Source organism: Lutra lutra, chromosome 8, assembly GCF_902655055.1.
Source record: "Lutra lutra chromosome 8, mLutLut1.2, whole genome shotgun sequence".
NCBI classification, from domain to species: Eukaryota; Metazoa; Chordata; class Mammalia; order Carnivora; family Mustelidae; genus Lutra; species Lutra lutra.
This window is the reverse complement of record NC_062285.1, coordinates 133,213,907-133,237,265: the sequence shown is the minus strand read 5'-3', so window position 1 is coordinate 133,237,265 and position 23,359 is coordinate 133,213,907. Positions and strand designations below refer to the sequence as shown.

At 58.8% G+C, this 23,359-nt stretch overlaps 1 protein-coding gene across 1 annotated transcript in view; it reads left to right on the top strand.

Moving 5' to 3' along the window:
* MYH9 (myosin heavy chain 9) overlaps positions 1 to 21,793 on the top strand; it is an 88,473-nt gene extending 66,680 nt beyond the window's left edge. Inside the window, 24 exon segments of the mRNA XM_047741016.1 lie at positions 1,602 to 1,762; positions 2,621 to 2,729; positions 3,706 to 3,837; positions 4,226 to 4,432; positions 4,872 to 5,009; positions 6,272 to 6,395; positions 8,236 to 8,407; positions 9,183 to 9,395; positions 9,724 to 9,868; positions 11,044 to 11,250; positions 11,427 to 11,531; positions 11,748 to 11,900; positions 12,895 to 12,907; positions 12,910 to 13,142; positions 14,173 to 14,385; positions 14,529 to 14,741; positions 14,992 to 15,153; positions 16,521 to 16,649; positions 17,599 to 17,687; positions 17,778 to 17,901; positions 18,215 to 18,423; positions 18,991 to 19,099; positions 19,235 to 19,407; positions 20,228 to 21,793. Of these exon segments, the coding sequence (XP_047596972.1) occupies positions 1,602 to 1,762; positions 2,621 to 2,729; positions 3,706 to 3,837; positions 4,226 to 4,432; positions 4,872 to 5,009; positions 6,272 to 6,395; positions 8,236 to 8,407; positions 9,183 to 9,395; positions 9,724 to 9,868; positions 11,044 to 11,250; positions 11,427 to 11,531; positions 11,748 to 11,900; positions 12,895 to 12,907; positions 12,910 to 13,142; positions 14,173 to 14,385; positions 14,529 to 14,741; positions 14,992 to 15,153; positions 16,521 to 16,649; positions 17,599 to 17,687; positions 17,778 to 17,901; positions 18,215 to 18,423; positions 18,991 to 19,099; positions 19,235 to 19,407; positions 20,228 to 20,345 (3,651 nt within the window). The 3' untranslated portion in view covers positions 20,346 to 21,793.
* The last annotated feature ends 1,566 nt before the right edge of the window (positions 21,794 to 23,359 follow it).

Below are 23,359 nucleotides of genomic sequence, written 5' to 3'. Positions count from 1 at the left end.
TGCCCTCTGTTGTCCTGCGCTGATGCAGTCCTAATTCTGCCGGGGCCCCTCTCGGTGGCCCTGTTGGCCCTGGGATGGTCAGGGATGGCGTGTGGGACTGGGCAGTGTGGAGACTAATGCTGCGGTCACGGCAGGCTCTGGTGGGAGCCGGTCCTTTCCTTTGGGGCCCAGTCTCGTGCTTTCTTGCTCATGTCTCCTCGGATTGTCACACCCAGTGTGGGTGGCAAGGGAAGCCCCCCGCAGCAAGGCAGCCGGCCCGGAGCAAGGCTCCAAGCCCCCACAGTGTGTGCTTCTGGACATTTCCTCTCAGCCCCCCGAGCAGTGCCTGCTGTGCAACAGTGTGTCTGGGGATGAACAACAGCCCCTGGGGACTCAGTGGCAGAGCTGGGGCCGGATGCCCTCTATTCTATGTCCTACTGTATTGGTGTTGCATTGTTCTTCAGGTGTCCAGGGTGGGCTGCCCCTGCCTCCTGTTGTCTTTGCTCTGCGTTCTTTCCAAAGAGGAGAGAGAATGGGGTGGGAGTTGTCAGAGGAGAGGGAAGGAAGAAGTAGACACCTCTGTGGGAAGCTCTGCATTAGGTGATAGGGAGGGGGGACGGGAGGGAGGAGAACGCTCCCTGCTGTGCAGTGCCACCAGCTGGTGGGACCGGGGGCCTGATGGGGAGGGCGCATGGGCCAGCCTTTCTCCAGACTGTCCAGGCTAGGGGTGGGGCAAGGAGGGAAGATGCCCATGGTGGCTCCACCCGCAGTGTCCTTCCCTGCTCTTCCCAGGGCCTCTCCTGGACAGTTGGGGCCATTTGCCGCCCCCGCCCCCCGCCGCCACCCCAGCTAGTTCGGATCCCACTCGTCCCATCCCAGGCTCTGCCTTTTTCAGATTGTATTCTCAGTCCTTGTCTCCCAGGCAGACAGGCAGACAGATGGACCCTTGCCTTGGTGGGTTAACAAGAGAGCCCTGTACTATACCCAGACCAGTCAGTGATGGTCACGGGCATTCACTCTACTCCGTCCGCAGCACGTGTGGCACTGCATTGAGCTCAGCTCTCTTGTTCAGATCTCACAACCGTACTGCGGATGAGGCACTATTATTTGCTTGGTCTCTTCACTCTTGTCCTAATTAAAGAAAGTATCGTTCCCATTTTCCAGCTGAGGAAGCACAGGCTCCTAGAGGTTAAAGCCCCAGGTCCCCTAATTAGTGTTTGGTCCAGGGCTTGGCCTGAACTGGAGCATGTCCTGGTCTTAGAGACGGTGACGATGCCGCTCAGCCACCTGTGGTTCGAGGGTGGCCCGGCTGGGCACGGGTAGCCCGTGGTGGCAGTGCACAGAGGTGGGAGGTGGAAGGAGAGAAGACCTTTTGGTCCCTTTGAAGTCGAGGTTCTGTGTTTTTCCGCTGTCTGGTGCGTCACCCTGCCCTGTGCGGGAAGCCACCTGCCCCTCCTCCCGGCATCCTCTGAGCCCCACTTTCTCTGGCTCCGGGGGACAGGCTGCCCAGCGGAGAAGTGGCCACTGGTGGAAAGCCCTGCTGGGACGGCCCGCTGGCTCCAGCATTGCTCTGAGGGCCCCGTGGTGGCACGTGGTGAATGACCTGCTCTGCTCCCCTCTAGATCAAAGCCTTGGAGCTGGATAGCAATCTGTACCGCATCGGCCAGAGCAAGGTCTTCTTCCGGGCTGGCGTGCTGGCCCACCTGGAGGAGGAGAGGGACCTGAAGATCACTGACGTCATCATTGGCTTCCAGGCCTGTTGCAGGGGCTACCTGGCCAGGAAGTGAGTTCTCAGAGGGGCCCGCCTCTGCCTGGCCTGCCCGTGCTCTGGCTTCCCGGCTTTCCTGCAGCACAGGGGCATGGATGCTGGCCGGGGCTGGAGCTCTGTGGCCCTGCTTTCTGGATTTATGTCTCAGGTTTAAAGTGACCGGCTTGGAAGGGGCGACTCTGGGCCTGATTTGCCTGCCGCAAAGTTGTGCTTCCCAGTATTCCTCACCGTGTCCCTTGTTGTGGGGATGATGCCCAGCGGGTGGCTGTCCCAAGCCCCTTGTGCTCCCAGTACAGGAGACCGTCCTCCAGTCTGGAGCTTCTCCTCGGGAGTAGGGCTCACCTGCTGCGGGACAGTGGCTGTGGCAGTTGCACACTGGGCTTCTGAACCCCTATGTCTGTGCTTGTGGCTGTGTGTTTCAGTGTGAGCTGGGAGCCCTGAGGGACAGAACATTGCTCTGTGGTGTTTGGACAAACGGAGCCCTCACGTATCCCAGAGCCCCCCAAGTTGACACGTTAAGCCCACCTTTGTAGGACATCAGCTGTTATTTTTCACCAAGGGTCCCCACTGGAGGGTGGCAGGGGACTGGGAAGCTGCAGTCTATCTACTGAGAGACCAGCAGTCCCGCTGGACACAGAGCTCGTTAGCCACAAGGGACTTTCACCCTGTGAACATACTTGTCCCTTGGTGATGGACAAAGGCTTGGTGACCTGGGTTCTTGTCACCTTCTGGGGGCTCACCCACAGGACTCACCCCCAAGGCCAGGCTCCTTCTCTGCACTTGTGCCTTGAGGCATCTCAGGTGGGGACGGGTTGGCTCCCCCATCTGCTGGAGCCGTGTGGTCTCCTGCCTTGACGGAGTCCCTCTCCCCAGGGCCTTTGCCAAGCGGCAGCAGCAGCTGACGGCCATGAAGGTCCTGCAGAGGAACTGTGCCGCTTACCTCAAGCTGCGGAACTGGCAGTGGTGGCGGCTCTTCACCAAGGTGGGTTCCCCACGGGCTTCCCTTGCTCCTGCCCCCGCCAGCACTCTGCCGGCCTCCGTCGCCTCCTGCTGGCCTCTGTGCAGGACTTGGGGCCCAGGGAGCTGCGTGTAGCCTGGGCCTCCCCACCCGAGCCTGCCGACATGAGCCTGGGCTGGGCCTGCCCTGCGGAGTCTGGACCACGCGCACTGTGGCATGTGTCTGGCGTGGACGGCCTGGGCGCTGGGGCCGCGTGTGCTGGGGGCGCTGTCCTCCCAAGCAGCCACAGGGCCGTGGGGTGCTCCCAGCTGGACAGGCCTTCCCCTCCCTAGGCACCGCCCCCCCCCCAAAATCCCTTCATCAGGAACATAGTTCAGGTTGCTTTCGATTGTAATATATAATTTGTGGCCATTGTGAAAAGTTAAACTAACACAGAGTGTAGAGAAGCAGACAAATGTTCACACGTGATTCCTTCAGCCCCAAGCCAGTGTCTGTGCCGGGCAGACGTTGGCGTGCTTATTCCCGCTTTTTTACTGTTTACGTCTCCGCTCACAAACCTACACGCGCAGTCTTACCTAGCTGAGCTCTGACTTGGTAACCAGGCTCGTGTTGTGTTTTTGCCATTTAGGATTCCTTCATGAGCATTATTTTTTAAAAGTCAGCTCTTGTTCCCCGGAGACACTTCCTGTTTTATATGGCCACTTTCCCCGTCGTGTGTGTTTCTCTCCTTCCTAGTTTTTCACCCCTGTGAACACGCTGTCCACCTCTTTGTGCACGCACGGGTGGTTTCTCTGACCTGTATTTAGCGGGGTCAGAGGCCCCGGGCACCCAGCACCGAATCCATCTCCAGGAGGATGGTCTGTGTTGGTACCCCCCGCCCCCCCGCAGTGGGTCCGTTTGGCCATCCCTTTAGGGAGCTTGCCCCTCGAGCCTGCCCCTGTGCAGGTGAGGGCCTGAATTGGCATCCTTAGCCAAGTGCCTCTGCCTCCATCTCTCCCAGGTCAAGCCACTGCTGCAGGTGAGCCGGCAGGAGGAGGAGATGATGGCCAAAGAGGAGGAGCTGGTGAAGGTCCGGGAGAAGCAGCTGGCCGCTGAGAACAGGCTCACGGAGATGGAGACCCTCCAGTCCCAGGTAGGTGTGTCTGCGAGCTCTGGCCCGTTGTTGGGACGGCCGCTCCCAGTGCTGCCACCTGCTGGCCAGCAGGAGGCGGGGCGTGTTGGGAGTTGCCGGAGAGGTTTTGCTGTTCCTGTAAACAGACCCCACTGGGGTTCTGTGATGTAGGGAGGGGCCCCGTGGGACAGAGAGTTCCTGGATGTTGGGTAAATATCTCCGAATCCATTTCCCGGGGATGGTGGTGCACGGCTCACAGGGTAATGGTGAAGGATCCGGAACACGATGTTTGGGAAGTGCCTGGGAGCCTCGGCAGCCTCAAGACGAGAACTGTTCTGGCGGGCGGGGAAGCCTGAGCGCCAGGACCTCCGAGCTGCCGGGGCTCACGTGGTCCCCATGCTCTTTGCAGCTCATGGCGGAGAAGCTGCAGTTGCAGGAGCAGCTCCAGGCGGAAACAGAGCTGTGTGCCGAGGCCGAGGAGCTCCGGGCCCGCCTGACCGCCAAGAAGCAGGAGCTTGAAGAGATCTGCCATGACCTGGAGGCCAGGGTGGAGGAGGAGGAGGAGCGCTGCCAGCACCTGCAGGCCGAGAAGAAGAAGATGCAGCAGAACATCCAGGTCGGCTCCCTTCCTCCTCCCAAGAAGGGGTAGTGCTGCCCGCAGGACATGGGGCGGAGGGGACAGGGCGCAGTGCCCCGAGAGCCAGAGAGGAGGCTGGAGTCGCCGGGGCCGTGGGAGGCCGCTCTTTGGAGAGCTCCTCTCCGTAGGCAGGGAGTCCTCACGGGCGCCAGACACGGGGGATCCCAGGCAGTTTGTTTTCGTACCCTCAGTCCTCACTGTGGTCCGTCCAAGGAGCCAGGGCGATCGGCTCTGCCTTTGGCTCATGCTGCTGGCGAGCAGCTGGCTCGGGGAGGCACCTCAGAAGTAGCGAGTACACTGTTGGGCCAGACTCCCTTTTCGGCTTATCCTAGTTGTGAAGACGGAAGCCCTCCAGTGGGGGTTGGGCGGGTCCGTGTGGTCTGTTCCCCCCCTTACAGTCTCCCCGGCCCCGCGGTAGGAACTGGAGGAACAGCTGGAGGAGGAGGAGAGCGCCCGCCAGAAGCTGCAGCTGGAGAAGGTGACCACCGAGGCCAAGCTGAAGAAGCTGGAGGAAGACCAGATCATCATGGAAGACCAGAACTGCAAGCTGGCCAAGGTGAGGCCCGGGGGGCCCAGCCACATGGTGGGCAGAGGTAGGGGTTGCGTCTGCGCACAGGCTAGGTTCCGGGATCCCGGTGCACCCACCTCCCTCCCTCTCCTGCAGCCACAGCGTCTGGCAGTCACAGGCCCTCCTGCGTGTCTGTGGCCTCTGTGTGCTAGCATCCTACTCAATGGGGTGTTTCTCACCACTGAGTGGGGCCCAAGGGCAAGGTTTGGCTTATCTTCTCGGTAAAGCTCTCTGTTAGCTTTCAGTATGCAAGACTTACAGCTGAGTCATCTGTGGGGTGTTGCACATCCGTCCCCAGGGGGCTTCAGGCACCGTGGTGGCTCCGTGTGGAGGCGCGGGTGCCCTCCACCAGCCGTCCCCAGTGTAGTGGCTGTTTCTCTTAGAGCCAAGTTGGGTCCCCATCGGAGTCTTATCCCGTGAGCAGATAAAAGCCCAGAGTCGAGTCAGTTGAAAGAGTCAGAAGGCTCCCCCCAAGGCCAAGTGTGGGGCCTGGGCAGACATGGCAAGATGCCAGCCTGTGGACTCTGTGACACGAGGCTCAGACACCTGGACTGGGGGCTGGTGTTCGGTTAGTACCGGGCCTGGGAGGTCAGCATGGTTGGGGACTTGCTAAGATTAGGACTTTAGTGGTAGCCACGTGGCGGAAGGTGCGGGGAGCAGCCAGGGTGTTTTGGAGAAGCTTTGGCATGAGAAAGGCGGAGGTCATAGACCATGCAGTGGACGGGGGCCGGGCACATAGCCGGTAGAGTCATTGTGTCTGAAGCCCCTTCCCAATTCTGGCTGTCACCTGTGTGCCTTTCTTACTTGAGCCCAAAGGGTGACGCAGGTCCAGGAAGGCCTTAGGCACCCCCATTTATAGACCCTGAGGAAGCCCACCCAGCTGATTCAGGGCTGCCAGTGACTTTTTTTCTTTATAAGATTTATTTATCTGAGAGAGACCATGAGGGGCAGAGGGAGAGCATCTCAGGCAGACTCCCTGCTGATCGTAGAGCCTGACTTGGGGTTTGATTTCAGGACCCAAATCATGACCTGAGCCGAAACCAAGAGTCTATCACTTAACCACCTGCGCTGCCCAGGTGCCAGCTGGTGACCTTTCAGGATTACCCTTTGATCTAGAAAATCCTAGTGAATCAAGCATTTGAGTCCTCCCCTTGGTTCAGTCCTAAATTTCCGGGCAAGTTATACTTTGAAGAGTGCTGAAGTGTCCTGTGCTCAACTAACTTTACTCTTTGACCCACCTCACCCCTCAGGAGAAGAAGCTTCTGGAAGACAGAATAGCGGAGTTTACCACCAACCTCATGGAAGAGGAGGAGAAATCGAAGAGCCTTGCCAAGCTGAAGAACAAGCACGAGGCGATGATCACCGACCTGGAGGGTAAGAGGGCAGCAGGCGGGGACTGAGGTGCCCCCGCTGCGGGCCCCAGCTGGGCCTCGCTGCCGGGAGCAGAAGCACTGGGCTGGTCTCGTGTTCACTGCGTGCAGGCAGGCTCGTAATTTGCTGCCCTTAACGACTGCCCTGAAGACCTCGGGGACAGCTCTGGTCCCTGTGGGAGTCTGGGCCTCTGGGCACTGGCTGGACTGGGGACGGATGTTCCCCCACGTGAGGGGCTCTCGGAACACTTCGGCATTTCTCTCCTGTCGTGTGCCGTGAGTTGCACAAGATTGACGTCCTGAGAGGTCCGAAGTCTGACCCTAGCTTTGCCGCTTACCGGCTGTGTCGCCTTGCAGCTCTCCCGTAATCTCTGTGGGCTTCAGTTTCTCTTCCCTTCAAGGGGGCGCAGTGAACGGGCGTCCACAGGGACGACACTAAATCACATGTACAGGCACACCATGCGGGGCTGGGCTGGACCGATGGCACGAGAGGCCATTGCTTGACTCGGGGCAGGTGACCAGTTGTGCCTTCGCCTCCCTGTCTTGTGGGAGGACAGCAGGGTAGAACACAGGTCTGTGTCCTTTGAGACGTGTAGATAGCGAAGGGACGGGAGAGGGGACCACTGTGGAGGCTCCGAGCTCACACCAAAAACCACTGCTCCGTCAGCAGAGACTCAGGGCAGCCCTGCGTGTCCAGGGCACTTGACGTGTAGGGCCCAGACTGTCCAGACTGAGCACCAGGAGGGGTTTCCTAGCCCTTCCTGCCCCCTTCAGGTTTGTAGGGGATGAGGCGAGTCAGGCTGGCAAGGGGAAGCAAGGTGCTGGAGGGGGTCTCTGCCCAGGGACTCCCTCCCTCATCCAGATCTAGGAGGGCAGAGCCACTGGGCGGGCAGACACAGAGGGGGGCTCAGGTTTGACTCCGATGAGTGTTAACAGATGTGGGACAGTCCGAACACACACGGCTAGTGGGAGTGGAAATTGGTAGTGGCCTTGAACAGTCTGGTGCTGCCTGGTGGCTTTGAAGCTTCACCTGCCTACAACCAACTCAGTACTCTTGGCCACACACCCTGGGGCTTCCGGGCCAGCGCACATGGCAGCAGTGCTCCTGAGGGCACAGGCTGAAGCGACCCAAACGCCCATCAGTTGTGGCACGGGGATCGCTGGGGTCCGTTACCAGACTGGTCCACAGAGATTAGTTGCACTGATCTTTAAGTTGCTCAGTTTCAAGGTCTTACTGTTGAGTGACAGAAGCAAGTTGAGGAATGAGTCGCTGACCCTTACTGAGTACAGACTCTGGGCTAGGAGTTGTCGTGAGTGCTTGCGAATACCAATGCCCACGAGCCTCACTACCTCATGAGTCAGGTGGTCTCATAATCCTTGTTCAGATGATGCACAGAAAGGTTAAGGGGTTACCCGAGTGATGTCCTAGTGGGAATCATAAGGCCATACATTGGACCCTGATCGCCCATAATGACTGTATAGAATTCATACAGGACGTTCCCTTACACAATTTAAGTTCTTGAAAAACAAAGCCTGTATTTTAGGGAGGCAGACCTGGTACAACCTTAAAGGAAAACAAAGGAGCTGTGAGCACAACTTGCAGGGGAACATAGGTCCCTGGTGGGGCAAGTCAGCAGAGTTTGGAGTGACACCTGACCTGGCAGCTCGGGGGATGTTCTTTCCTTCATCCAAGCCTTGGGTACAAGTGTCTGCTTACTGTGATCTTTTAAGGCTCACATCTGTTTTATAATAAAAATTCAGTATTTTTTGTAAAAATAGAAAAAGGTGGAAAAAAATCTGTGGGCACTGAGGGCTCTGTTGGTGTCCCCCGGCTTGTTCCTCAGAACGCCTCCGAAGAGAGGAGAAGCAGCGCCAGGAACTGGAGAAGACTCGCCGGAAGCTAGAGGGGGATTCCACTGACCTCAGTGACCAGATCGCCGAGCTGCAGGCCCAGATCGCCGAGCTCAAGATGCAACTGGCCAAGAAAGAGGAGGAGCTGCAGGCCGCCCTGGCCAGGTGAGGCCACAGTCAGCGCACAACAGGACCTGTCCATCCTGCTGGCACCTGCTGCCATGCAAGCTATGCTGCTGCTGTCCTCTTGGAGCTGTCGCACAACAAGATAGGTCCTGTCCCGCTAGGGCATGCGTGTGGCTACTTCGTCACTGTCCCTTTGTAGTCCCCCAGAAGTCATCCACAATGTCACCCAGTGCCCTAGGCCTTCCTTTCTCGCATTTTTAAACTTTCTGGTTATACGCCTGCTTTAAAAACAAAAACAAAAAACCCAAAACTTCGCTTTAGAGCAGTTTTAGTGTCACAAGAGAACTGAGCAGAAGGTGCACAGAGTTCCCCAACAGCCCCGCACCTCCCCCATGCGGCCCTGCCCAGTGTCACTTCGCAGCCAGGGCGGCACATTAATTGCAATTAATGAACCTGCACTGGTGTAATTCTCACCCCCAGGGTATGTACTGTATCTACGGTGGAGTGCAGGTGGCGTTTCATTTCCTTTTTAATTTTCACTTAATATTTACTTATTTATTTATTGTTACATTTCAAGCACTGAATTTCAGTTTGGAAAATGAAGTGATTCTTCTACGAGGTTTTTCAGTTCTCAGAGTGGTTTTGCTCTTAAATCTTCTGGAAGTTCAGATACTGTTTCTGTGGAGAGGAGCGCCTGAGGGCTATGGTGACGACTTACAGAAGCAGCTTTGGCTGCTCCTCTCCAAAGCCTTTTCTGCACGCTCTGCTCCCTGAGGTGGAAAGAGCCTCCTGATGTTGTTGGTCTCTTCGACAGAGTGGAGGAAGAAGCCACCCAGAAGAATATGGCCCTAAAGAAGATTCGTGAGCTGGAATCCCAGATTTCTGAGCTCCAGGAGGACCTGGAATCGGAGCGAGCTTCTAGAAATAAAGCTGAAAAGCAGAAGCGGGACCTCGGGGAGGAGCTGGAGGCTCTGAAAACGGAATTGGAGGACACTCTGGACTCCACGGCTGCCCAACAGGAGCTCAGGTGTGTTGTCAGCCGAGGGGCCAAGTCACTAAGGATGGGAGTGGGAGGGGCAGGGAGGGTGAGGCCCCCTCAGCAGCTCTTCCCTGGGTTGGAGCAGAGTGGAGGCCTGTCGAGGAAGCTGCTGTGGAGTTTGGGTGAGGCCCGAAGCCTCCCCAGAGAGGGCCTGCGAGCCTGGGCTGGAGGATGCATGGCCGGGAAGGGAGCATGGCTGGATAGCAAGGCTGGGGCGGCCGGTGCCCCTTTCCAGCCTCTCTGCAGTTCGGGGAGAAGAGCCCAGGGCGGCAGCACGCCCAGGCCTGGCCTCCATCCTGAGGGTGCTTCTTTGCAGGTCCAAACGCGAACAGGAAGTGAACATCCTGAAGAAGACCCTCGAGGATGAGGCCAAGACCCATGAGGCCCAGATCCAGGAGATGAGGCAGAAGCACTCGCAGGCCGTGGAGGAGCTGGCCGAGCAGCTAGAGCAGACGAAGCGGGTACGTGGGCTTCCCTGGGACGGGCTCTGGGACTGTGGGCTGCACTGGGCTGCTGGTGGGGCAGAGTCCTCCTGGAGGTGGGCTGCCGCCCTGGGCCAGGCCTGCAGAGCAGAGCAGCTTCCAGTACCAGCTGTCTGGGTTGAAGTCCAGGCTCCAGCCCTATGCGGCTGTGTGATTTGGGCCAGTCCCTGCCTCTGTGCCTCAGTTTGCCCATCTGTAGAGGAGGCTAAGGATAGGTCTATCTCACGCAAATCCCTGACTGTCGGAGTTGATGACAGGTAAAAGCACGTGAACAAGTGAACGATACTCAGCAAGTTGTTCGAGAATGACTGTTGTTAGTGTTTTGTTCAGGACCTGCCAGACCAGAAAGCCTCCAGGAATTGGAGTGGCCTGGTGCCGAGTGTCAGAGGGCCCCAGGGTTTTCTCTGGAGCCACCCCCACATGGTCAGCTGGAGTCTTGGTGGGAAGCCTTGGGATATTAATCCTGCTGGTCTCGGGCAGGTGGCTGGGCCAGGCGGTTCCCCAAGACCATGTTCTGCCTGCTGTGGCCCCTAGCATGTAGCCACTCTGGGTGGCAGCCCGAGAGGTCAGAGGTTTTTCCATGTGACGGCCTGTACAATATTCTCAGAGGCGTGCCTTGTCCATCCGGGCCCCTTCTGGTGGAAGCCTTACCTTACCTTTCAGCTTTTCCTTTCCCAACATACCCCGTCATGTGTGCGGCCCCCTGACACACATCTATGACCCTGTGACCAGCTCAGTGGAGAGCAGAATGGGACTGTCGAGTGGATTCTGTACACGCCACTCGTATATATTCTGGAAGATGATCACGTCATCACTCAGAACATCAGATTTCACAGAGGCTTTACTGGAAGCCTGACTGAGCAGCTGTTACTTCTCTTGGTGTTCTGATACTGCTAAAGTCTTAGGATCTAGTGATGATAGACCCTAATGCTTGAGCTGGGTGGGGCCTGTTGCCAAGCTGAGGACACGGGCCGCGTGTCCCGTCCGGCCAAGTGAGGAGTGCGGGTCAGGCCCGAGCGTCCGGCCTGAGGCTCTCGGCTGCACGTGTCCCCCAGGCTGGCCCGCCGGCGTTGCTGCCGGGAGAGCAGATTCCTCTCCTGGCTCCCGCCAGGGCCTCGCTGCCCCTTCCCATCTCGCGGCTTGCATCCCCGCAGGTGAAAGCCAACCTGGAGAAGGCGAAGCAGACGCTGGAGAACGAGCGAGGGGAGCTGGCCAGCGAGGTGAAGGTGCTGCTGCAGGGCAAGGGGGACTCCGAGCACAAGCGCAAGAAGGCCGAGGCGCAGCTGCAGGAGCTGCAGGTGAAGCTCAGCGAGGGCGAGCGCGTGCGCACGGAGCTGGCCGACAAGGTCACCAAGCTGCAGGTGAGGCCGCCGCTGTGTCCCGGGCCCCGGCGGGGGCGCCTGCCGCCGCAACTCGGTCTTGGCCCGGATCTCCAGGGCTCCCCGCCTGCCCCCGTTCAGGGAGGCCTTTGGGTTGGCGTGACGGCCGAGGTGGGGCCAGATCACTCATGGGCCTTCCCCCTCCCGTCCCCGTGCAGGTTGAGCTGGACAGCGTGACGGGGCTCCTCACCCAGTCCGACAGCAAGTCCAGCAAGCTCACCAAGGACTTCTCCGCCCTGGAGTCCCAGTTGCAGGACACACAGGTAAAGACGGCAGCAGGGCCCAGCTCCTCCGTCGACCCGTCCTTCCCCGTATCCACAGGCTCTCTGGGTCCTTCTGCCCCTGCTCCCCCCGCCCCCCGGTCAGGTCTGTAGCAGCTGTCCTCCCAATCCGAGGGACTGGCTCCTCCCTCCCGTGGAGGGTGTGGGGCCCGCGAGGCTCTGGCCCTGAGCCCCGGCACCCCGCGTGTCTCGCTGTAGGAGCTGCTTCAGGAGGAGAACCGGCAGAAGCTGAGCCTGAGCACGAAGCTGAAGCAGGTAGAGGATGAGAGGAACTCCTTCAGGGAGCAGCTGGAGGAGGAGGAGGAGGCCAAGCGGAACCTGGAGAAGCAGATCACCACCCTCCACGCCCAGGTTCGGTATCGGCCCCCTGTGCCCCGCAGCCCCCTGGAGACTCGGGAGCTGGCGGCGGGGGGTAGTCTGCAGGCTGGGCGGAGTCCGGCTGGGCGCCCTCCCTCGGGGAGCTCCTGCCCTCGCCAGCCAGAGCTGCTGGCCAGGGTCTGAGGTGGAATTCAGGGGTCTGTAGATGTGGTGGAGGAGACGTCCCGTCTGTGTTGCCACTAGTCGGGCTGACATCAGCGTTGTGTTCGATCACACATGTAGGCTGTGAGGCAGGCAGCATCAGTACGTGAGGTCTGAAGGAAACCACAGATCGCTGTCTGAGCCGTGGCGAGCTTTGGGGTATCATGGTGCTCCCGTCGCTTCGGGAGCTCGTGCCGGACATGCTGACAAGGGAGCACATGGACACTGTGTCACGGTGTAAAGAAGTACCCAGCAACTGAATTTTTCTGTATTGGTGTACTTGCTGATCTTAGCATCTTATGCTCATTAAAACACCATTATAAGGAGGCCACAGTTTTTTTCTAGACCGTCAGAGGGTCTGTAACCGGAAATAGATTTAAGAGTCGAGTTCTACATCTCGTGTAGGGCTCAGCGGCCAGGCCAGGAGATCTGTACTGCCTCCTGGGGAGAGGGGCGTAGTCTGTGCTCCAGTCTGGGTGGGAGTAGCTGGTGGCTGGTGTGGCAGCTCTGTCTCTGGGTGCGAAGGGGGCTGGAGGACAGATGCCCGTAGATCTCCTGCCTGTGGCAGACAGACTCTGTCCCTGGCAAGATACCAATATTGGAGGATGATATATGTCGATGGAAAGCAAGAGGCTTGGTGTACATCTTGACCGAGAGGCCGCCCCAGGGTTGCACGCACTAGGCAGATGCCCTCGGCAGAAACCTCGTTTCTCTCATTCCAGCTGAAGAGGGGCGTGTCCATGACTGGCCCTCTGCTCATGGGGTGCGAGCTGGCTGCCCCTGCCCTGGACCTGGGCTGTCTGACTAACTCTGTGCCCCGGCCCAGGTGACGGACATGAAGAAAAGATGGAGGATGGCGTGGGGTGCCTGGAGACCGCGGAGGAAGCCAAGAGGAAGCTGCAGAAGGACTTGGAGGGGCTGGGCCAGCGCTACGAGGAAAAGGTGGCCGCCTACGACAAGCTGGAGAAGACAAAGACACGGCTGCAGCAGGAGCTGGACGACCTGCTCGTGGACCTGGACCACCAACGCCAGACGGCTTCCAACCTGGAGAAGAAGCAGAAGAAGTTCGACCAGGTGGGTGCAGCCAGGCTGCCCCCCATGCCTGTCCCGTCAGGCATATACATGGGGCGTCGAGGCTGGGGTCACCTCACACCTTGCTGGGGAGGGCAGGGCTCCCCCTTGCAGCGGGCGCTTTTCCCCTTTCCCATGTCTGACATCTTTCAGATTGTCTACAATGAACCAGTTGTACTCTTACATAGGACTTTTTTTTTCTTTACTCTCAACATGGGGCTTGAACTCAAAACCCCAAGGTCAAGTATGCACAGGCCCTAATGACATCCCTGTGACGTAGGATTTTTATTGACGTGTCCTACCTCTGCCTCATTCCAAAAGCTCTGAGGCAGCTTACGGAGAGACCCAGACATTGGGGTAGGACAGTTCAGGAGAACTGGTCAAGTGTAGCCCCACACATGTTGCTGGGGGTGGAGGTGCACCGGATCCGGCCTCACTCCTCTCCTTGCTGCTGTCCCCGGTTGCGCACCTGCAAGGTCTGGCAAAGTCTAGAACATTCATTCTCTGGCTGTTCAAGAAATGGGCCTGGGGAATAAAGAGGTATCGGCAGAGGGTTTGGGGAGATCGGGCGATGAGGTCTGGCCGCGGGTGGGCCTGCACGGAGAGTGGACACCCAAGAGCTTGAATGTAAATGGGAATCCTTGATGAGCGCCACAGGTGGCGACTGGGCCTCTAAACAGCCAGATGGACATGGTTTTTAAGGAAAACAGCAACTGGCTGTTCAGGAGAACAGGGTTTTTCCTAGTTCTAAGGGAGTAACATTCCGTGTGCGTTCTCAGGGAAAGGGCGCTGATTATTAAATGATGAAAACCGGCCTCACGGTGTGCTGGCAGAGGTGATCTCTGTCCTAGTCTGGTTACAGGGACATGCTGGATGACGTGTGCCACGCTTGGGGCCCGCCGGGTACCCCGGGCGACAGCCTGGTCCCCTCCCCTTAGACCAGCACCTAGGACCCTCAGCCCCCAAGGAGTATGGGTGCGGGTGCTTTGCTCACCCGAGGGCTGGAGGCTCATGGTGACCACCTCTCCCCCAGCTACTGGCAGAGGAGAAGACCATCTCGGCCAAGCACGCGGAGGAGCGTGACCGGGCGGAGGCAGAGGCCCGGGAAAAGGAGACCAAGGCGCTGTCGCTGGCCCGGGCTCTGGAGGAGGCCATGGAGCAGAAGGCGGAGCTGGAGCGGCTCAACAAGCAGTTGCGCACGGAGATGGAGGACCTCGTGAGCTCCAAGGACGACGTCGGCAAGAGCGTGAGTGCCGGCTCAGCGGCTGGCTCTCGGGAGGGCGGGGTGGGGACAGCCCCAGGGACTAGGGGCTGAGCGGACACCAAGGCTGGGGACGTTGGGAACCTCATCCCTCAGCTCCTGACTCGGTTTCCCTCGGCGGGGGGCAGGTCCACGAGCTGGAGAAGTCCAAGCGGGCCCTGGAGCAGCAGGTGGAGGAGATGAAGACGCAGCTGGAGGAGCTGGAGGACGAGCTGCAGGCCACAGAGGACGCCAAGCTGCGGCTGGAGGTCAACCTGCAGGCCATGAAGGCCCAGTTCGAGCGGGACCTGCAGGGCCGCGACGAGCAGAGTGAGGAGAAGAAGAAGCAGCTGGTCAGACAGGTGTGGACGGCCCCCCACACTCACCCCCGTTTCTGGCAGGCTTCTTTCTCCTTTCTCTCCCTGGGTTGTGTCGGGCTCCTCCTCCACGCCTTCAGGTTCCAGTCGCCTGTCTCCGGGGTCAGGGACCCTTTCTTTGATGGTCCGTACTCTTCGTGGGACCCTGGAGGCCCCATGCAGCCCGGCCTGGGCTCAGAGCGGGGCAGGGTCTGGGTGTGGATGCCGCCGTCCGAGCCGTTGGCCTGTCCCCCAGGTGCGAGAGATGGAGGCAGAACTGGAGGATGAGAAGAAGCAGCGCTCGATGGCGGTGGCTGCTCGGAAGAAGCTGGAGATGGACCTGAAAGACCTGGAGGCCCACATCGACTCTGCCAACAAGAACCGAGATGAGGCCATCAAGCAGCTGCGCAAACTGCAGGTGAGGCCACTGGCTGTGTGGGGCGCGGCCGCACCCGCAGCTCTGGGCTCAGGCGGGGACTGGGCACTGGTCGGTGGCTGACAAGTGCCGAGGGACACCACCCTCCCTTCTCCACGGCCGACCAGGATGCCCTCAGCCCTGGAACAGAAAGCAACTTGCAGTAAGATCGTTGACTTTGTGTGCATTAAGCAAGGAAATGCACCTAAACCTAGAAACACAGTGACATAGGGATTGGTGGTAGATTCCAGAGTAAACCAGACATGGCCCGGGGTCATGGCCCAGGTCCCGACCCGATACAGCCTTAGTGGGCAGTGACTGAAGCTTCCAAGCTGAGCATAGAACCCCACGTGCAGCCCACATCACAGAACGCACGCTTGGGAAATTCTCACTTCACCAATAATTAAAGATCATAGATTTTGTTTATTTATATGTTTTTTATTATTAAATTAAATATTAAAATTTAATAACTTCAACGTCATTAGCATACAGTGTTATGTTAGTTTCAGGTGTATGACACAGTTATTCATCAGTATGTCCATACAGTACTCTGTGTTCATCAGGATATGTGAAAGATAACAAATTTCATTCTTTTCTCTTTATTTATTAATAGATTCTGTATATTTATTAGCACGAGTGGGAGGAGGAGCAGAGGCAGAGGGACAAGCAGATTCCCCGCTGAGCAAGGAGCCTATTGCCGGACTCGATCCCAGGATACTGGGATCATGGTCTGAGCTGAAGGCAGATGCTCAACCGACTGAGCCACCCAGGCGCCCCAAAGATAACAAATTTTAAAATACAGCTCCGAGAAGCCACGTGGCACACCGAAACCCAGCCACAGAAAGAAAAAGTTTAGGGTCTGTCGGTGAGGTCGTAGGGCAGTCGTACCTGTTACCATCTGGCCTGAGGAGTCCCAGTTTAGGATTTATCTGCAGGAGAAAAAAAAGAAACAAACCTATTTGACTAAGATCTTTAGAGTTAGAACCAATCACGGGAGAACAAAGGAAATGTGTTTTTTCCCCGTAGTGGGGGCTGACCTGGCAGGTGGGCATGGACCCAGAGGAGCTGGTGTCCCAGGGAGCAGCCTTGGAGCGCTGCATTTGGGTCAACAGGACATTGTAGAAAGTGTAGCCCGGATTGCAGCTCGGGCTGATGGGTAGCTGGTGACTGACACCACCGAAGGTGTGTTTTGTAAAACCTGATGGTTAAAAACGTGTGAAAACGACAAGGATTAAAGAGATCTGTGTCCTTATTATTTTGCCCTTTACTGTTCAGTTGGTTACATGTGGTGGCAAGCTGAAAGCAGCCCAAGGTTCTGAGGGTGGGGTGGTGGCTGTGGGGGGGTACCAAGCTTCTCCTGCCCACCCCAGGCCCAGATGAAGGACTACATGCGGGAACTGGAGGACACACGTGCGTCACGAGAGGAGATCCTGGCTCAGGCCAAGGAGAACGAGAAGAAGCTGAAGAGCATGGAGGCCGAGATGATCCAGCTGCAGGAGGTAGGCCTGGCCCCAGGAGGGCACTCGGGGTCACCAGCAGGGGGCAGCCTACGGCCTCTGCCCAGCCAGCCTGGGTCTCCCAGTGGTGAAGCTGGCAGCCAACCGGGCCAACTTTAGCAGTGGGTTGGGGGCGGGTGTGGCCTTGTGAAAGAATTCCCTGCGGGGCTTCCTGGTGTGACTAAAATGTGTGTGTGAGTTAAACTGTCACCATTTGGGGCCAGCTCCCTTGCATGAAATGAAGCTTCGTGTTACTCCACACCTCCTGCTGAGTGTTTACGCCTGGCAAGGGGAGGGTGCTTTCCCAAATGATCCGGCACCGCGTGTCCCCCTTGCCGCCTTGTCTGTCACACGGGAGGTGTATCCCTAGAGCCTTCCCTCTGCTCTAGGCGGTCTTCTTCAGAGTGAGGTTATCGGGCCACCTGGTGCTCCTAGTGGGACTGGGTGTCTGGGCATGTCCTCGTCCACACTGTCCTCATGGCTGTGCCCTCGCACCTGGGCCTGGCGTCAGCCCTCCCTCTGAGGTCAAGTGTGGCTCTCTGTTGGGATCACCTTACCCAACTGGCTTTCAGACTCTGTGCTCTCACCCTAACTCCCATCCTTGTCCTCCCGACTTCTGGTCTCCCCAGAACGCAGAGGGACCAGCATCCCATTAGCACAGGACAGTTTTTTATCTATCTCTACCTCTCCAGTCTGACTTGGCTCTAACACTTAGAGAGAGGGGCTTTGCAAATGTGGTGCCCAAGTCATGGTCTCAGAGGAAGGAATCAGCCCTGTAAGCCAGAGGGGATCGTGAGGAAGGGCTTCGTGGAGGAGGCAGACCTGGGAGGGAGTTTGAGAGGAAGGGCCAGGGGCTGGGGGAGCATGGTGCTGCGAGTTCCAGGGATGGGAGAGGGGAGCTCAAGGGACTTTGGGGCATCCCAGACAGTCACAGTCCACATTCTCATGGCAGGAACTGGCAGCCGCCGAGCGTGCCAAGCGCCAGGCCCAGCAGGAGCGGGATGAGCTGGCCGACGAGATTGCCAACAGCAGCGGCAAAGGGTGAGCCATGGCGTGGCATGTTGAGCTGAGGGCAGGTGGTGCCCATCTTCTGGGACAGGCCCTGTCTCACTGCTCCCCGCTCTCACCCAGAGCCCTGGCGCTGGAAGAGAAGCGGCGCTTGGAGGCCCGCATCGCCCAGCTGGAGGAGGAGCTGGAGGAGGAGCAGGGCAACACGGAGTTGGTGAACGACCGGCTGAAGAAGGCGAACCTGCAGGTGGGTGGGGCCAGGGCTGCCTGGCATTTTCCCCGCACCAGGCTCTGCTCCTCCCAGACTATGCTGGCAGGAGCCTAGGGCTTGCTGGGCTTTGGAGAGGGTGTCCTGGCACCTGTGAAGGTCTCCCTTGGTTTTGTTCTCTGGACCCTGGCTGTGGGGGAGCTCCCTTTTCTAGGAGGGTCCAGAGCTCGTGAACTTAGGGCCCAAGGGCCTAGTGTTTTCTGGGGGCTCTTGAGGAACCAGTGACCCTGCTTCTGCCCCAGGGAGCCCCCCGCCCCAGCCTTCCTGGGGTCACCAGCCCTCCTTCCCATAGATCGACCAGATCAACACTGACCTGAACCTCGAGCGCAGTCACGCCCAGAAGAATGAGAATGTGCGACAGCAGCTGGAGCGCCAGAACAAGGAGCTCAAGGTCAAGCTGCAGGAGATGGAGGGCACTGTCAAGTCCAAGTACAAGGCTTCCATCACCGCTCTGGAGGCCAAGATTGCACAGCTGGAGGAGCAGCTGGACAACGAGACCAAGTAGGTGTTCCTTCCCATTGCCTGCCACAGCCTGCAGACCCCTCTGTTCCTGCCGGAGGCGGAGGCTGTTGTCCCCCTCCTGATGGCCGCTCATCCCTTCTGCTGGGGCTTCTCAGAGTTTTCATAGGAGCCCACGGGCCCTCCTCTAGAGTTGGGGCTTCGGACAACTGTCTCTCGGGGCTGAATCAGGCAGAGGTGGCGGTTGCTGCCTGCTTGGGCAGCTAGTCTGTGGGCTGAGTAAGACTGGGGCGTCTTTGGAGGTAAAGGACAGGTCACGCTGGGTTGCAAATCTCAGTTTCCCCTTTCCTTGCTACATACCTGCTCTTTGGGCTGTGTCCCTTCCCTCCCGGAGCCCGGTTCCTCCTCTGTGAAATGCGGTCGTCGCTGTGCGTCCCCCGCAGGAGACCAAGCATGTCGTGGGTGTTGGGTGGAGATGGCCTGCCTCCGCCAAGGGGGTTCCCCGTGGGGAACATGCCTGTGAGGCCCGGGGACAGGTCGTCCAGCCGGTGTGGTGTGGCCAGACCCTCTGAGCCGGAGTCCCTCAGCCGCCGCATCTCTGCCCTGCAGGGAGCGCCAGGCGGCCTGCAAACAGGTGCGTCGGGCGGAGAAGAAGCTGAAGGACGTGCTGCTGCAGGTCGATGACGAGCGGAGGAACGCCGAGCAGTTCAAGGACCAGGTGTGTGCGCATGCGTGTGCGTGCGCGCGCGTGTACATGGGAGCGTGTGCGTGCGCGCAAGCGCGTGCACGGGGCCGCGGGGCTTGATGGGCCTCTCCGGCAGGGGCGCCTGACTGGGACCTCTCGTCTCCACAGGCCGACAAGGCGTCGGCCCGCCTGAAGCAGCTCAAGCGGCAGCTGGAGGAGGCTGAGGAGGAGGCCCAGCGGGCCAATGCCTCCCGCCGGAAGCTGCAGCGCGAGCTGGAGGACGCCACTGAGACCGCCGACGCCATGAACCGCGAGGTCAGCACCCTCAAGAACAAGCTCAGGTGAGCCCCGTGGCTGCGGCCTCCCCTCCCCGAGCTCTGGGGCGCCGGAAAGCTCGTTTCAGACGAAGCTCCCAGAAGCCGCCCCCGTCTGCGTCAGGTGCCGCGTCCTCTCCACCCGTGCCGCTCCCGGGGCTCCCGGGGGAGCCCTGCGCTCCGTCTCTGGGAAAACCCCGCCCACGGAACCAGGCCGGCCCAGAGGGGCTCCAGGCTGGCTGTGGGGCACTGGCGGCCGCTCGCGGGGCCCCGGCCGGCCCGGCACGCGCCGGGGGCCTGGTGCGCGCCGGCTGAGGCGGCCCCGCGGCCTTCGCGGCCCCTGCGCCCCGGGGAGGCGCGGCTGTGCGCTCTCGGGGAGCGTTGCTGCTGGAGGGGGGCAGGCGGAGGCTCTTTTTCCCAGGATTCTCGCTGCTTCTCTCCCTTCGGCGTGAAGGCGACAGGAGCCCGCCTTCTAGCCCGTAGCCCGTAGCGTTGTGCGCGCGATCCGGAGAAGGCGTGCGGATCTCGTGCCGCGTGCGGTCCTGCGTCTCCGTCTCCCCCGCCCGTGCGTCGTCGAGCGTGGCTGTGCGGGCTGGCATCTGTCTCGCTCGGGTGCCCGCGTCTGCTGCTGGGCCTTTCTCTCTCGCCGTCCGGCGCGGCTTCCCCACGGCTTCTCACTGGTGTTTGGGAATGAAGTGGGAGCCCGTGTTTCTCCAGGCTCCCCGGTTCTTCCCCCTCCACTGCCCGGGGCGCTGGGGCCTCCTGTCCGTCTAAAGATGGCTTGGAGGGGTGCCAGCTGTACGTGCCCACCTGGCCGGCCCTGCTGACCCTGTGTCTCTGTCCCCAGGCGAGGGGACCTGCCATTTGTCGTGCCCCGCCGGATGGCCCGGAAAGGTGCTGGCGACTGCTCAGACGAGGAGGTGGATGGCAAGGCGGATGGGGCTGAGGCCAAAGCTGCTGAGTAATCTCTCCTCCTGCTGCCTGGAACGGATGGACAGACCGCCAGATGACTCCGTCTCCCCTTTCCAGCACCCCCCACCCTGCAGCACCCTCCTCCACCTTCTGGGGACTGCCGTGACCTCCCCACCCAGTCCCACCAGGCCAGGAGACCTCAAGCCTGCGCCTCCCCACCCCCCACCCCCCCCCCAGGCCTTTCTGAGGGCGTTTGGCTTCCTCCGCTGCATCCGCTTCTGCTCCCCTCCCACCCCCAGCACCCGATACCAAAGAGTCAGAGTCTTGGGCCCCTGGCCTGGGAACTGAGTGACCAGCAGGATCTCGGCCCTCCCTTGCCACATAGCACAAGACGGTGAGGCAAGGAGGCCAGGCCACCGGGGATGGGCAAAGAGTTTTCTACGAATCTATTTTTCTTCAGACTAAGAAGTTTTGATAGCCCAGCACCCCAGAAGAGTTGTCACCTTCCCCCACCTCCGCCACCAGCTCCCCCTCCTCCTTTGCTGTTGGCAATCACACATGGTGACCTCACGACCTCTGCCCCGTTGGCCCCGCACTCCCGTGGGCCCTGGGTGATTGGGTAAGGGCAGGCCCAGGGCTGCCCCTTCTGTGCAGGGCACAGAATGCGGGGTGCAAGGAAGGAGCCGTTCCTCCCCACGCGCTCTGGGTAGCGCCACAATGGTCCCCTTCCTGTTTCAGAGTGTCTCAAGTGCAATGATGACTCCCTTCCCTCCTCTGTGGAGGGCAGCCGGCCCCTGCCACCAGGGGGCTGCTGGGCCCAGCAGACAGGGCCTCGGGGACACACTGGGAAGGCCAACCGGGGGCTTCTCCCAACATTCTTGGGGACCAAATATATTTAATGGTTAAGGGACTTGTCCCAGGTCTGACAGCCAGAGCATTGCGAAGGGCCAGCGGCCCTCCCACACGACCTTGTACCTACTCCAGGACTGGGGCCCAAGGTACATAATCTGCACCGTCGACTCAGTATGGTTTAAAGATCTGCCATCTGCATGGATGTGTTTGAAAGGGAAAAAAAAAAAAAAAAGGTTTCTTCTCCCCTCGCCTTATAATAAATGATAAAATTCCAAGTCTTTATCACTGCCTTTCCTTTGAAACCATGTTTAGAAGAGAGTAGCTTGTCCTACACTGGTCTACACTGGTTGCTGAATTTACCTGTATTCCTGTTTTGTATATGCTGCATTTAGACTTACTTATGGCAAAGAAGGCATCTTTTTTTCTTTTTTGAAAACAAATCATGAAGATATATGAAAGCTACGTATGCCTAAAAAGCTCTGAATTCAGGTCCCAGTTGCTGTCACAAAGGAGTGAATGGAGCTCCCAGCCCCACCCCTTTTTTATATAATAAAAGTGCCTTAGCATGTGTTACAGCTGTCACCACTACAATAAGCTGGTTTACAGATGTTTTCCACTGAGCGTCACAATAAAGAGTACCGTGCTACGAGCCGTGTGTCTGCTGGTGTCTGTCAGCCGGAGCGGGGTGCCTGGATGGGACGGCATCCGCTTTGTGCATCATCTTCTTCTTTTTAATATTTTATTTATTTGAGAGATGGGGAAAGAGCACAAGAGGAGGGGGAGGGAGAAGCAGCCTCGTCACTGAGCAGGGAACTCGATGCAAGGACTTGATCCTAGGATGATGGGATCAGGACCTGAGCCAAAGGCAGAGGCGTCACTGACAGACTTTGTGCATCTTCAAAAGCTTCCCGTAGTGCAGCATGGCTGAGGCACAGACTGGGGTGAGGAGTGGCAGTCGTGCAGGAAAGGTAAGCTAGAAAGGGGGACTGGACCAGGGGCAAGGATGCTAGGAGGGTCTTTTAAAGCTTCCATTTACTTCAGTTACTGAGTACCCACTGTGCGCTTGACTGGGGTTTAGGGACCCAAATCTAGGTGCTGACTTAGGAACGTCCTTAGTTGTTAGACAAAGCCTGCCCTCTGGAGGTTCATCTCGAGTTGTACATAAGCAAGACCAAGGGAGTCCGGTGGTGGGGTCTGTGGGTATTGGAGCAGGAGGCCGCCAAACTTTTGTTCTTTCATTGGTTCTTTTAAAAAAGGCAGAGGAGAACCCGGCCCCTTGCTGGGCACCTGCCCTACGAGGACAAGGAAGACAAGAGGTCCCTGAAGCAGCAAGAGGAAGGAGAGGGAAAGGCATCCCTTAGAGAAGGGCGATGGCGTGGACCCAAGCAGCCCACCTGTGCACCGCCAGGGTCCCGGGACCGCTGTGGGGCCGGCTTGTCTGCTACAGAAAGCGGCGGGCTTCCGTCTGCCCACTCCTTCAGCCTCTGTGCAGGTGCAGGTGTGCTCGCCGGCCCTGGGGAGGAAGCCGCAGATGACGGCGGGGGGGTAGTCAGGTGCCAGGCACCAGAGGACTCTGGGTGCTTCTAGCTTTCTTAGAGGATCCAGGGGAAAACTCCTTTCCTCCAGCTGTGACGGCTCCAGGCTTCCCTCTGATGTCTGCCTCTGCCTTCACGTGGCCTTCTCCCCTCAACTCCCTGCTGTCTCTCCTCTGGGTGTCTCTCGTAAGGACCCTAGTCATTGGATTTAGGGCCCACCCAGATATTCTGTGATGATCTCAAGATCTTTAACTTAGTGGATTTGCAAAGACATAGGGTTTTTCTACATGATGTCAGTTATGGGGTGCAGAGATGAGGTCATGGGTATGTCTTTTAGGGACCACCATTCAGTCCACTGCAGTACTCTGCAACTATCCGTCCTTTGCCTTCAGCTCCGTGACTCGACTCTGCCCTTTGTGCAGGGGAAATTCCGACCCGGGACCCATCATGCCCACAAGGGATGGGCAGTCCCAGGGTTGCCTGACCCACCCACCAGGCGGAGAGGGAAAGAAGTTCACAGCGTATGTTTTGGAAGGGGACAGGGAGGGAGTAGTCAGCCAAAGAACAGGGTAGAGGCGAGGAAGCCATGATCAGGTAGGTCTGTCTGTGCAGAAAAGCAATGTGATGTGGAAAAGCTGCTTCCTGGAGGTGAAACCCCCACGTCTGGGGCTCTGGAGGGG